The 12,520-nt window shown below is 42.7% G+C and overlaps 5 protein-coding genes across 5 annotated transcripts; 4 read left to right on the top strand and 1 right to left on the bottom strand.

The window, feature by feature from the left end:
• Positions 1-1,126: 1,126 nt before the first annotated feature.
• Positions 1,127-1,500, top strand: SS1G_08152 (predicted protein; the record flags this gene model as incomplete). Its single annotated transcript, XM_001590362.1, has 2 exons — positions 1,127-1,288; positions 1,486-1,500. 2 exons carry the CDS (start codon positions 1,127-1,129, stop codon positions 1,498-1,500), a joined length of 177 nt encoding a protein of 58 aa, XP_001590412.1.
• A 2,406-nt stretch (positions 1,501-3,906) lies between these two features.
• Positions 3,907-4,410, bottom strand: SS1G_08151 (predicted protein; the record flags this gene model as incomplete). Its single annotated transcript, XM_001590361.1, has 2 exons — positions 3,907-4,039; positions 4,388-4,410. The coding sequence occupies 2 exons, from the start codon at positions 4,408-4,410 to the stop codon at positions 3,907-3,909; spliced, it is 156 nt and encodes a 51-aa protein (XP_001590411.1).
• A 112-nt stretch (positions 4,411-4,522) lies between these two features.
• SS1G_08150 (hypothetical protein) lies at positions 4,523-5,447 on the top strand (the record flags this gene model as incomplete). Its single annotated transcript, XM_001590360.1, has 2 exons — positions 4,523-4,838; positions 4,918-5,447. 2 exons carry the CDS (start codon positions 4,523-4,525, stop codon positions 5,445-5,447), a joined length of 846 nt encoding a protein of 281 aa, XP_001590410.1.
• Positions 5,448-6,426: 979 nt separating this feature from the next.
• SS1G_08149 (hypothetical protein) lies at positions 6,427-8,652 on the top strand (the record flags this gene model as incomplete). Its single annotated transcript, XM_001590359.1, has 1 exon — positions 6,427-8,652. The coding sequence occupies one exon, from the start codon at positions 6,427-6,429 to the stop codon at positions 8,650-8,652; it is 2,226 nt and encodes a 741-aa protein (XP_001590409.1).
• A 1,526-nt stretch (positions 8,653-10,178) lies between these two features.
• On the top strand, positions 10,179-10,676 carry SS1G_08148 (predicted protein; the record flags this gene model as incomplete). Its single annotated transcript, XM_001590358.1, has 1 exon — positions 10,179-10,676. The coding sequence occupies one exon, from the start codon at positions 10,179-10,181 to the stop codon at positions 10,674-10,676; it is 498 nt and encodes a 165-aa protein (XP_001590408.1).
• Positions 10,677-12,520: the final 1,844 nt, after the last annotated feature.

The following is a 12,520-nucleotide window of genomic DNA, read 5'->3' as shown; positions in this document are numbered from 1 at the left end:
CTTGGGAAGAGAGGGGTTGCTTCTAGATGTGCTAAAGCTAGAGCTAGAACTAGAACTAGAGCTTGGTGATGAATAAGGATGATGATATGGGGATCAGGAGTTGCAAAAATGAGGACTTAGTTTGGATTCTTAGGACTCTGTACGCAAAGACTAAAAACGCCCGCATCTGCAGGGTCTGACTGATGTCGGGACGGTAGGTAGGTACGTATTTTGATGGTGAGTGTACGGAGTACAGCCTTTTGAAATAAAACTGGGAGTGTACTTTGTGGTTCGACTTCAATTCAATCTAATTCATTTGATGACTTGATACGATACAATGGGTGTGATTTGAGTGAATAGATCGAATGACAGGAAATAAAAAGGGAATACGGATGTGGAAGAAACACTTGCAGTAGGTATGTATGCAATATGCATGCGCAGCGGCTGCGAGCAGCATGTACGGAGTGGAGTTTGTTAGGGAAGGGAAGGGCTGGCTTCTTGAAGGGGACGATAGATGGCTGGGCTGGGATGTTTTGGGTGAGGTGAGGGAGAATATGAGAATATGTTGAATTGAGTTTAAGCTTCTGCTTATGTGTATGATATACTTATTATTCTGTGCAGAAGTTTATACACTGTAATTTTGAACTATCAATTTAGAAATCATCTGAATAGAACTCTGTATTCAAAATGTACCTTTCTATTCTTTTCATCGCAACATTTCACTCCAAGCCTCATCCCATCCTATCAACGAGCTCACGGCTCACCTTACCTTGTCTTGCCCTGCTGTATTCAAGTACAAAAAAACCCCTCAAAAAAGAATGTCGATCATATATAATTATGGCATCCAGGCTCTTCATCATAGACAGGTAAGGACATTTCCCAAAAGCGATCGAGGAAGCTTTTGAACAACGTTACCCCAATCAACATCAACCACGTCAATTCATGACCTCGCTTTCCCCTAGTCATCTTTTCCCCGGTCCCCAAAAAAAAACCGAAAGAAAAAAAAACTAGAAAATAGAGCAAAAATGTTATCATTCACAGCAGACACAACATGACAAATATTGCACTAAGACTAAAAAAGCATCATTCCTACTCGGTGACACGTTTTAGGAAATTCTCGCTTCGCCTTTTTCGTAACCATGGCACCATGGCTTGCTTTGCTTGCGGTTCGAGATGTTGTGCGTTTGTCGTTACATACAGTTGTGCGGAGTTGATTGGAGAGGCGTGTGCCAAGAGCAGGGATGCGAAAGTCTTGCGCAGGGATTCAGGAGCTTGGTGTAAGACGGACCGTTTTCCGCGTGTGCAGAAGGTGAGTTTGGGCTAGCCTTATGGAGGGTGGTTATTGGATTGTAGAGGTTGTGGTGACTGAGTGGATTTCGATGGTGGCTTTTATGGATGTATCGGGAGATGCTGTGTAGGAGAACGGTGGAAAAGTTGTAATTCTCCGTTTTTGCTATGTTTTTATTTTTATGGAGGAAAAGCTTCCAGTAGCTAATTCAAATGAAGGATGATTTGAGCTAAGATTTGCAGGAAAGCTGTGGAGGCTTACGATGAAGGAAAAGAAATACATGCGAGATGATGCGGATGGTGCTGGACTAGTGGCGGGGTTCAAGTTTGCTGAACGGACTACAGTGCTGGTGGGGCCACGAACTACGCTGCTGCGTATAATTTCTTGGCGAGAATGAGAATTATAGGATAAAGCATGAACTCTAGACGCCAGAATTACTACCGGGGAGAAAAGGGACTTTCTACATCAAGGTACAATGTATTTAGTGATATTTAAAGGATATGTTTTTGAGATGACTTCATATATTGACAACTATAACAAAATTCTACACTCATTCATTATCTAAACATCCGAATAGGCTATGCTACAGCAACTAACAACTAAAAATAAATGATTTGAGTCTAGTAGAGACTGTATGAAGAGAATTAATAAATCTTAAAATACTAACGTTGGCCGGGGACGGAGAAAAAGGCCGTTTATTTTTTTATTCCTTTTCTTCTGTTCAAGCTATGGGTTTGGACGATCAGAATGAGGTGGATGGCGTCTCTTAGCGTCTTCTACACCGCCATTTTATGGTTGACAATCGAGAGGCGAATGAGGGGTTCTGGCTCTAGCGACAACGAACCTTGGAAAGGCGACTTTTCCAAATATACTATCGTTATCAATGACTGATGGATACCTGGGGATCCAATTGATGATTATGAATTTGGAGTAAACTAATGAGCTCTTTTTTATCCCGACAATGATATGGTGACTTGGAAGAACTAATTTCTCATCTCACTACTTTAGTACGACAACAATAACAACACAACATCTTACGGTAACTGGAAAGGATATCGAAGCACCACGCTTAATTATCCTGTCAGCTTCTCCGATACCCATGAATTGAATCCATGGGGCCATGACCAAGAGCTAAAACCAAGAGAGGAAGTTAAGAAAATACATTTGAAACCCGAGAATCAGTTGCAAATAAAGAAACACAAACCTCAACGCTGCTGACACACAGTCAAACAAAACAATTAAAATCAGATATAACCTCAATGAGGTATCAATATTTCGTAATTCCCCAAAAACCAGTGTGTGCTTACCCTCCCTGGTATAACCCCAACAAAAACATTTCCTAGGTACCCCGTATGTAAGTACCAAGAACTTCACATGGGAAGGACGTTGGATGGATTGGTACTTGCATCTTACTATGGATATTACAATATGCCCGCGAAAACGGGAGTATCCGTTCCCATGTCATGTCCCTAAAACTTCAAACCACCCGCAGCATACATACATCAGTCCAGACTCGCCATGTCAATCCCTAAGTGTTCTCGTGACCCTCACATGGTTGGAAAGATTTTCAAACTTCGACCTCTCGGACTCAACCCCCAATTTGGTACTACCCTCGTGTCCCAAAAGATGCAAATCTAGGATTGATGTATATTGCTCGCGCATGATTTTTTAAATGAACTTGGTGGCCGGTACAACCCCAATAGCGGCTCATCCAGAATATGATTACACTATGAACCGGTAGAGGAGTTAACAGGGTGTCGTCGATAGAGGTAGGTACTAGGTAAGATGATGTTTGCTAATGACCGGAAAACGGCTGTTAAATTCAAGATGGAAGCACAAAGGATGTATGTAAGTAATGAGCAGACGCGGCACGCAGGATAGGAAAGGCATGTGAGGTAGCAACTACGCACGCCACTCACTTGATTGCGTTTAATGGAAATAGGAACTTGCAGAACTGGAAGATGCACGATTGGATACTTTTCGTATTCTGGCCTTTTTCTCCAAGACGCACCAGCCATTCATCTGAGGATAGTTACGCAAAGAATGAGGTGAATAAAAGACGCACGACATAGTTGCAGGTTCATATTACATGGAGAGTACAGTAGGTACTGTACTGTAACGATCGTGCATCAAGCCGGCTGGTTCTGCGAGGCGAGGCGAGGCGAGGCGAACGGGTACTTGCTGCTTGCATATCCTATGCTATGCCTCTCATTAGCTTTTCCCCCTCCCTTCTTCATGTAACTAAGAGATGAGTTAATGAAAAGACTTGGAAGAGGGGAAAGGAGTGGCAAAACAAAGATCAACAAATGAAGAAGATTTTAAATTGAACTTGATTCAGTAGCCTTGACATGTTGGAAACTCATTCAGAGAAGTGTCCGGCAGATTCTCTTAACTTTGCTTGCTCAACCAAAAGATTTCAGGATGGGAAGGGGAGAATTGGAGAAGGGCATCGGATGATATTGAAACTTGAAAGGAATCATCGGATTGAAATGCATGGTCGGGGATGTTTCTTCCCAGGCAGGGTATGTATGACTGATTCTTGCTCAACCCAACCTTTGAATTTTGGTGAACACCACAACACATCATTTAATTATTTTTATTCATTTTCCTCTGAATTTTCCAAAACATGAATGATGTGATCACCCATCAATCATCCCGTACCCGTTCGAAACTTCGAAGTTACTGTGGTTCTCGAATGGAGATGCATATGTCGGAGAGATAAGAGTTTCTTGTGTGAACTTTGGTGATACATGGCTCTTTTGAAATGACGAACTGTTTGTAGGAAGATGGCTGTTGGATGAGGGCAGGATTCAGTATCGACATGATTTATTCCTACAACTTTTTAGGAATGAAGAATTAAGATTTAATGGCTTGTCAACAGCCATCGAATATCATTGAGCTAGTTTCACGTGACTTGGTGTTTCGGGCGCGCCTTCTGTAACTGTACCAACCATTCGCTTGCTTACGTTTTCCTTTACCCCTCGCAGGTCAAAAGAATGATAACAATAACAATAATAAATAACGACGATGAATATATATGGATTGCATACAATTGTACGGCATAAATATACGAATCATGAACTAACATCGATTAACCGTAGGAGCTCAGAAATTCAATACGGCGATGAGTACACTATTGCCATTTCTTTGTCCGGATAGATTCTTTTGATCCTCGGATCATCCTCGCAAACTTTACAGAAAGAGTACAGACAGGCAAGCCTAAACGGATCTACAATCCTTTACGAGAAATCAAGCATGGCACACCCAAAACCACAAATACTTCCGGCAGCAAAACCCGTATTTGGCGCCCATTTCGATGCTTGGAATTCATCAGCTACAGGCCATCAACGAGCAGAGGATAAGTTGGGTGGCTCGACAGGATGGAGAGAATCTCGCGCAATGAAGTTAGGCCATCAGTTCAAGTCTGGAAATACAGGTGGCAAAAGGATTTCCGATAAATTTGGTGCAGGATCTGAAGACTGGGATGAGAAAGCGAAAGCCCTGATTCCAAAAGGGGTCAAGACAAGAGCAAGACAAAGTGTCAGTGAGATGTTGGTGGGGAAACCAGGCTGTATGTTTCGTTGTCCCTTCTAGATTCCCTGTCTGTTGTTGCCAAATATACTTTACTGATGCTTGTCCCTCCCGTTTAGTGCCAATGAGCGCCGAAGAGCGATTGATGGAGATGCGGAGACTCGAAGATGAAACGAAAGTGGAAGAGGAGGATCTAGCCCGAAAGTCTAGAGGCATCTTTGATGAGCTGGTCATATACATAAACGGGAGTACATATCCAATGGTCTCGGACCACAAGCTCAAGCACTTGCTGGCAGAGAATGGAGCACGAATGTCTATGCATCTGGGCAGACGCCAGGTCACACACGTTATCTTGGGCAAACCTTCACATGTAGGAAGTGGAGCTGGAGGTGGTTTGGCTGGCGGGAAGTTAGAGAAGGAGATACGAATGATGGGTGATTGTGGAGTTAAATATGTCGGTGTAGAATGGTACGGAACTGCCGGCATCCCCTGTTCGCGAATTCATCTAATCATTTGGCCATGCAGGGTACTAGAAAGTATTAAAGCTGGAAAAAGACTGCCCGAGACGCGATTCTCGAACCTCAAGGTGGCTCCCAAAAGCCAGCAGAGCGTTTATGGCATGTTCAAGAAAACGGCCAACGTGGATTAACAAATGGCCCGAAGGACACCGATTCAGAGGAAGGCATGCAATTCGTTCATCCCAAACTTTTGTTTCACTCAAAGTCTAAAGCTCGAGTTTCGAGAAGTATGTCATCGAGGTCAATGCATGTGAAGGGTATGTATTTATATGTCATGGGTGCTATATTCGGCTGACTGCTTGCTTCTACGGCGTTGTGTTAAGAATTGATGTGCATTCTGGGTGGCTGCATAGCATCTGCGAAAGAAATAGGGTATATTCATTGGGAGGTCCAGGGGCGTTTGGTGGGATTTGGATAAAGCTGTACCATGACATAATTTGATATCAAAGCAATGAAGAATAATCAACTGCATACATTGCCATGCATGTGTGATAATCTTTGAAAGAACGACGAGGCATCATTCTCGATAATGACATTGGATGCTTTGAGTCGAGTCTATATATTCAATGCTCTATAGATCATCTATCTCTTTTGAGTCCGAAGATATCTCTCAATACTCCAGAAACACCTGAGTGTCGGGAATCGAGGCGATGGCAATGGTTCCTTGAACGCATGCATGATCCAGTATCATTTGATTGTGACTGCAAATTATAATTCTGATAGTATCCACAGTACACTCCCTACCTGAATCAATCACTTCTCTCGCGTCACAGCGATTGAAGTTATTGATAATCAAATCTTTTAAATGTCCATTTCAACAACACTCGTATCCGTAGAAATGGATTCAATCATCGGAACCGGCGAAATAGTTTTGGCGATGCACGTTGCCCCGTAAACAGAAAAAACCACCATTCACAACAGATCTTACGAAAATGTTTATCCACCACCACACAATATCTCAAACATTGCATGATCACTTACTCAAAGGGATACAAATTCACAATTCCAGTCACAAACAAAGAGGTTCAGTAGATGGCGGAGCCCCTATTGGATTTAACCAGCGGAAATATCCATTCTGGAAGTCCATCAGTTATCAGCAATACAAACAACATGTCGGAAGATACCAGCTATACCGAAAACACACCTATGAGCGGGAGCGTGGGCAGTCCACCAAGTTCGCCCCTCGTCGATGCGACAATAGATGCGACAAATGATGCGACGGATGCGAGTAAGGAGAATATATCTCCCGTTAGGAGGCAAGTGCTGGCGTCGAGGAACTCGATTGATGGGGAACATATGTCACCCCTGAAACTATTGAAAAGCCAAACTTCACCTACCAAATCAACGGATGGTACGCGCAGTCCGAGAAAGATGTCAACACCTATGAGATTCCCTGTAAAGCCTACTGCTACACCTTCGCCTTTAAAATCGCCCGAACCGCCAGTCGTCGTTGAGCAGGAAATGGATCTCGATGATCCAGTACTAAGAGATAATGAAGGGCTTACGAAAGCGATTGAGATATTGGAAGACGATGATGATGATAATGATAACGAGGAAGGACAGACGTCAAACGAAACTTTTGCTTATATAGGGACGGGTAGCGTTGGCGCTTCAGCAGATGAATCACATAACATGATGGATGATACAATAGTCAGCACATTCAGCGACTTTTCCGCTGTACCAGATATGACCATGTTCTCCAAAATTGGGCACAGTCCATCGCAATTCTCAAATGTGGGTGAGCCAACACCGAGACAAAGTCATCGATTCAGTACACCTGCTACAGCACGCAGACAGTTGAATACATCCGAAGATTTTTCACCAACACCATACGGACATAGGAATGTTAAAAGTAAGGATGATGGAAATACTACCAACCTACTTGACTTTACCGCACAAATGAACGGGTTTAATGGCCGCGGTCCATCACCTTCAAGACATAGAATGTCACCTTCAAAAAGTTCTGCGCCCGATCAACATTGGTATGCGCAAAATACTGCCGCAACACCAAAATCGAATCGAATGATGAGCAACATTTTAGATTTTGACATTCCTCCTGCACCTACACCTAGAAGTTTACCCACTGTTACACCTAGGGAAATTGAGAGATTGAAATCGGATTTCCTCTCGGAGATTAGTAGTTTGAAAGCTACATTAAGCGGAAAGGAAGCTGAATTACAGTTCATGAAAATGGCCGTTGGAGACGCGGAGAAGAGAGTTGGTGAAAGCCTGGAACAATTACGAGAAGAACGAAATCTACAAGACCAATTGGCGGCGGAAAAAGAGGAGTGGGAAAAGAGAGGTCGAGAAATGGAGGCTGTTTTAAGAAACGTGAGAGAAGAAATGGTTCAAACAGAGCAAGAACGTGAGGAGTTGGATGGTCGATTGGAGGAAAGTGAGAGGAGGAGAGAAATGGCTGAAATTATGGCTCAAGAAGCGCAGAGGAACTTGGCAGCTATGCGTGCTGGGAAAACCACACCTGGAGCTATTTCACCTCCCGCCGAGACATCCTTGAAATCGCCAACTGAATGCCACTGTGGAGGTCGAACTGTTGAGATGGCGGTCGAGAAGGTATCTAGAGAGTTGCATGCTCTTTATAAAGAAAAACACGAAACTAAAGTCCAAGCTCTCAAGAAAAGTTATGAACGTCGCTGGGATAAGAGGGTCAAGGAGTTGGAAGCCACCGTCGAAGAACTTACCAAAGAAAACGAAGACTTGAGGTTGGGTCACGATAACGCGACAACGAAAGTGGAATTTTCAGCGGAAGATGTTGAAAAACAAGCGGCGCGTGATGCTAGAACCAAGGAGTTGGAAGCAGAACTTGAGGGCTTGGGAATGGAAATCAAAAGTGTTAGACAAGATAATGAGGACCTTCGACATATGCTACATGAGGAAAGAGTCGAAAAGACTAAACTGGTTCAAGCCGTTGACGAAATGATCCCCATGATCGCAATGTTCGACGAAATGGTTGCAAAGAATCTCGAAGAGGAAAAGAAACCTGCTCCAACTCGATCTTCGCCAATACCAGAAACACCCGTCTCGCAGAAGAAACAACATGTTTTCGAGAGTCAGATGAAGAGTCCTACGCTAGGACGGGCGACTAGCGTTAGCAGACCGAGTGGCTTGAGAGCACCGAGTGCGGCTGGAGGAAGTAGGATTGGACGGGGTGGTATGAGCGGAATTGGGACGGGCCTAGGAATTGGTGGAGCGGGGAGGGAGAGGAAGGGGAGTAACGGAAGTGTGGCAAGTCAGGGAAGTAGACCGGGCAGTGGGCTCAGTGGCAGGAGCAATTTATTGAGTAGTATTGATAAAATGGGAGGAGGGTACAGCCGTTAGGATAATGTCATTGATGGGCCAACAGGAAGGTTGTGAGAGGTGCTCTCAAAGCTAGTTTGGTTTGGTGCTTGTATATTCATTTTCTTGGTGATAGTGATAGGTTATTGTGGGTAGAATACTTCACGGGGAGGAAGATAGGGGAAGGAATTGGTGTGCATACGAATTAATGACTGGCTGGCGTGCTATTGATAGGAATGGATGGGGGGATGGGGGGATGGATGGTAGTAACCTACCAATGAAGGCACGACCGCTTTCCATACTTAATTTATCCAGGGCGTTGGCAGGGCTTGGGCTGTGTCGGGGCCGGTTCCATTGATGAATTCATTTAGAGTTTTATACTGTATTTTGATTACGGGTTGTTCAGTGCCGTGAGGTGATGAGATGAGAAACTCTCCTGGAATATAACCTCTTTTCTTTTGTAGCTTGTGCTTATGTTTTGGTCCCATTGGTGCTATAGAATATAGAATGTGTTGAAATTAAGGTCATTATGGGCCTAGAATTGAGGTCATATGACCATTATGGTGCACGGACCATAATTGGGAATATCTTCAATTCTACCATTACTGTAACTTAGATCCTTAGTTTTAACCTACATCTAATAATACTACTACTTCCAAACAACTCAGTTTCAACAGAATGGATAATAAGGTTTTTATGGCATTTCGGACAGTAAATAGGTCTTATTGTCTGCTAGTGCAGCTTTGATGGGATGATATCCAAACGTACAGAAGATTGTTCAATATCGTGAACCGCTGATACCAGATCTAAATTGTTAGGTTAAAATCTTTAGGACACAGTATCTTTTTCGTTGCTTTAATTTATCTTAGTGCTAGTAGATTACACACGTCTTTTGTTGGAGAAATCTAAGAGCTCCAGGGTAGCTAGATCTGGGATTGGGTAGATGGAGATCTGTACATTGGTTTGTGTAATAGACTGAGTCGCTTAAGGAGACAACGTTTAGAAAAGCCAGGGGAAAGTGTAAAAGCAAGGAGTTTGGTTATTGGATAAACTTGCTAATCATTGGGGATTCGTTCGACCAGTCTAGTGATTCAGTGGACTCAACTACAATACATGATCTGATTAGCGCCTGGAAATTGAGTTATAAGTAAACAGAATGATATATTGCATTGTCCGGGGAAAGGCGGAGTTAAGACTTCAAAAATCAATATACATCGGATGTTAACGAGTAAAGATCTTGCCTAAAATCCAATGTGCCATGTCAATAATAGGCTAGCTTTGGCTCCAAGTAAGTGCATGGCATAGTCAGCATACTCAAGACAAGAAAACACCAACACAAAACAAAACAAGAACAGCCTTGGAACATTATCTAAACAATAGCATTGTATTCCGATCTCTTCCTGAACAATTCCTCGTGATGTTCTATAAAAGCCGCTCTGTGACACCTAAGTAATATCCTCACCATTCACACAATCATATACTCATCTAACACAACACAGCAAACACACTCACTCACAATAGCTACCAACACCAATTCAAAGCAAGCTACTGCTACTACAACCTCAAAGATGTCTGAAATCAAGAGTGGTTCTGAAATCAAGAGTGGTTCTGAAATCGAAAGTAGTTCAGAAATCGAAAGTGGTTCTGAGATCGAGAGGAGTCCTGAGATCAAGAGTGGCACTGTAATCAAGAGTGGCACTGGCACCGGGAACCCCAACGGGAGCTTCTGGATGTCCGAAATCCTCGATCATATCAACGATCTCAAACCAACCGAGCAAGTCCATCTCCGATGTCAGCAAACCGGCGGACGCCCTAAGCGAAACATGGAAGGCAAGAAGAAACCACATATGCTCACCACCGTCCAGGGACTTCCTGATAGATTCAACATGAAGAAAGTTGTCAAGGCTTTCAAGAAGAAGTTCGCGTGTGCCTGCTCTATTGTGGAAGACAAGGTCTTCGGTGAGGTTATACAGATCCAGGGAGACTACAGGCAGAAGATTTACGAGTTTCTTACCACGAAAGATGGCTTGGAGCTGGATGAGGAGAATGTTGTGGTACACGGATAGATTGAAGAGGAGAGTTGCTTCACGCTAGATGTGGTACAATTCGCGACAGAGTCCTTTCATTATTGCTTTTTTGTCAAGAAAAATTTGAATGAGATATTTCTTTTGTTTTCTTTTGTTCGTCGAGAAACAATGAATAAATGAATAAGAGATAGTTCTTTTGTTTTTCTTTTGTTTGAATTGAATGAATGAATGAATCAACTGCCCTTTCAAGTGAAGGGAAATAAAAGAGGTTTAAATCCACCAAAAAATTGTTTTTTCTTTGTATGTGAAACTGTGAACCGCAGAAACTGATATGTCCCATCTTTTTCTTTGCTCTGCTGCCCTGGTGTTACAGCTGCGCGGAACTTTGTAATACTCGATATCTATGACTAAAAGATTTTCTTCGATGCCTATAACTAGATCCGCTACTTCCTGTTAATGGTCAATCTTTGATTTCACCTGAGATCTTGCTGTACCTACCGTGATGGAAGGCGGTTTCTTCCGTAAATTTGGAAAGCCCTCAAAAAGAAACTTGATATACCTAGGGAAATAAACTGTATTATGTCTAAGATACTGAGATCTAATCTTGCCGGTATTTGCCTCGTGAGTAGGTATTTGCCGTGGGTTAGCGTTTAATAAGAATTTTAGTATGTACTTGATTTTAGTGAATGCACCAATCGGCTGGATTAATGAAAGAGCGGAAGAGGTGAGACTCGGAACAAGCCTAGAGTCTCGTATGATTAGTTTCTGCCCGAGGAAAGAGACTCGGAATAATCCTACAATGCCATTGTATCATCACTAATGACATCAGGAGTAGCTATCAATCTTTCAGTTCCTCGCCTGTGGAAACCACTTGCTTCAAAGTAAAAAAAACATCTGACAGCTCTCTAACAGATGCAGCTGAAGCTTTCTCTTTCAGACGTTGATTACTATCGTCGATGTCGTCACTTATCTAGTATTAGTTCGCGTTGAAGTTCCGCGATTCTTTATTCCCAGAATGCGATTGATAGGAATTATCCTGCATATATATTTTACCTCCTACTCAAATGTACGAATTTTTTTTTTGAAAGTTTTCAATTCCCTCATTGAACATTTTTCGACATTCTTTTGCCAAAGATCCTTCATTTCATCTTATTGTGATACCTTCGTACTACCTCTTCTCTATACAGCCAACAAATATGGCCCCAATCGCAGAGGCATTAAGAGAAATAGGTACAGCGGGTGCACAATCTTTAGCTATCTATTTGTCAGTCCAGCCAAAATCCGTGCTTGAAAATATTCCAAGCTTGACCCCTCCACCAGGAGCTGTATCGAACCTTCACCATCGAGCATCCAGAAGAGGAAGCGTTGTAATAGTTTCTACCTTTTTGTTGGCTCTGGCACTTATATGCATATGCATTCGAGTATGGACAAAATTTATGATTGTTCGTCCAAGTAGATTGTTTTGGAGTGATTGTGAGATATACTCCCCTTGTTGTAGTTTTGCGAGCGGAAGGCTAGTTAGAGTTCAGTAATGTTGACCTCCTGGGATCTTGGCAGCATATGCATATATATTGCATGATGCATATAAGGAGCAAACAAAACTCAACTTTTAATTCATTCTTTCCTTTTTGGTATACTGTTTGTTTGCTTTCAATATTTTGATTTCAAAGCACTTTAATTCCGAAGGCTGAATACCTAACCTTATTTCCTTCATTTTTTGAATATATACTCGCAGCTTAACTGCTTAGCTAGAGAATCAATCAATTCAATCTGATGCTCTATCTGGTCTCAAGAAACCCAACAAGTAACCATCACTATTAGCTTTGTGCGCAGTGTTTCTCCAATGGAGTTCTTGAGATGCTGCCAATATAGCTCCTCGCTAT

The sequence above is a fragment of the Sclerotinia sclerotiorum genome, genomic scaffold (genome assembly GCF_000146945.2).
Source record: "Sclerotinia sclerotiorum 1980 UF-70 scaffold_11 genomic scaffold, whole genome shotgun sequence".
NCBI classification, from domain to species: Eukaryota; Fungi; Ascomycota; class Leotiomycetes; order Helotiales; family Sclerotiniaceae; genus Sclerotinia; species Sclerotinia sclerotiorum.
Note: the sequence above shows the minus strand (reverse complement) of the source record. Positions and strands in the feature narration are given on the sequence as shown.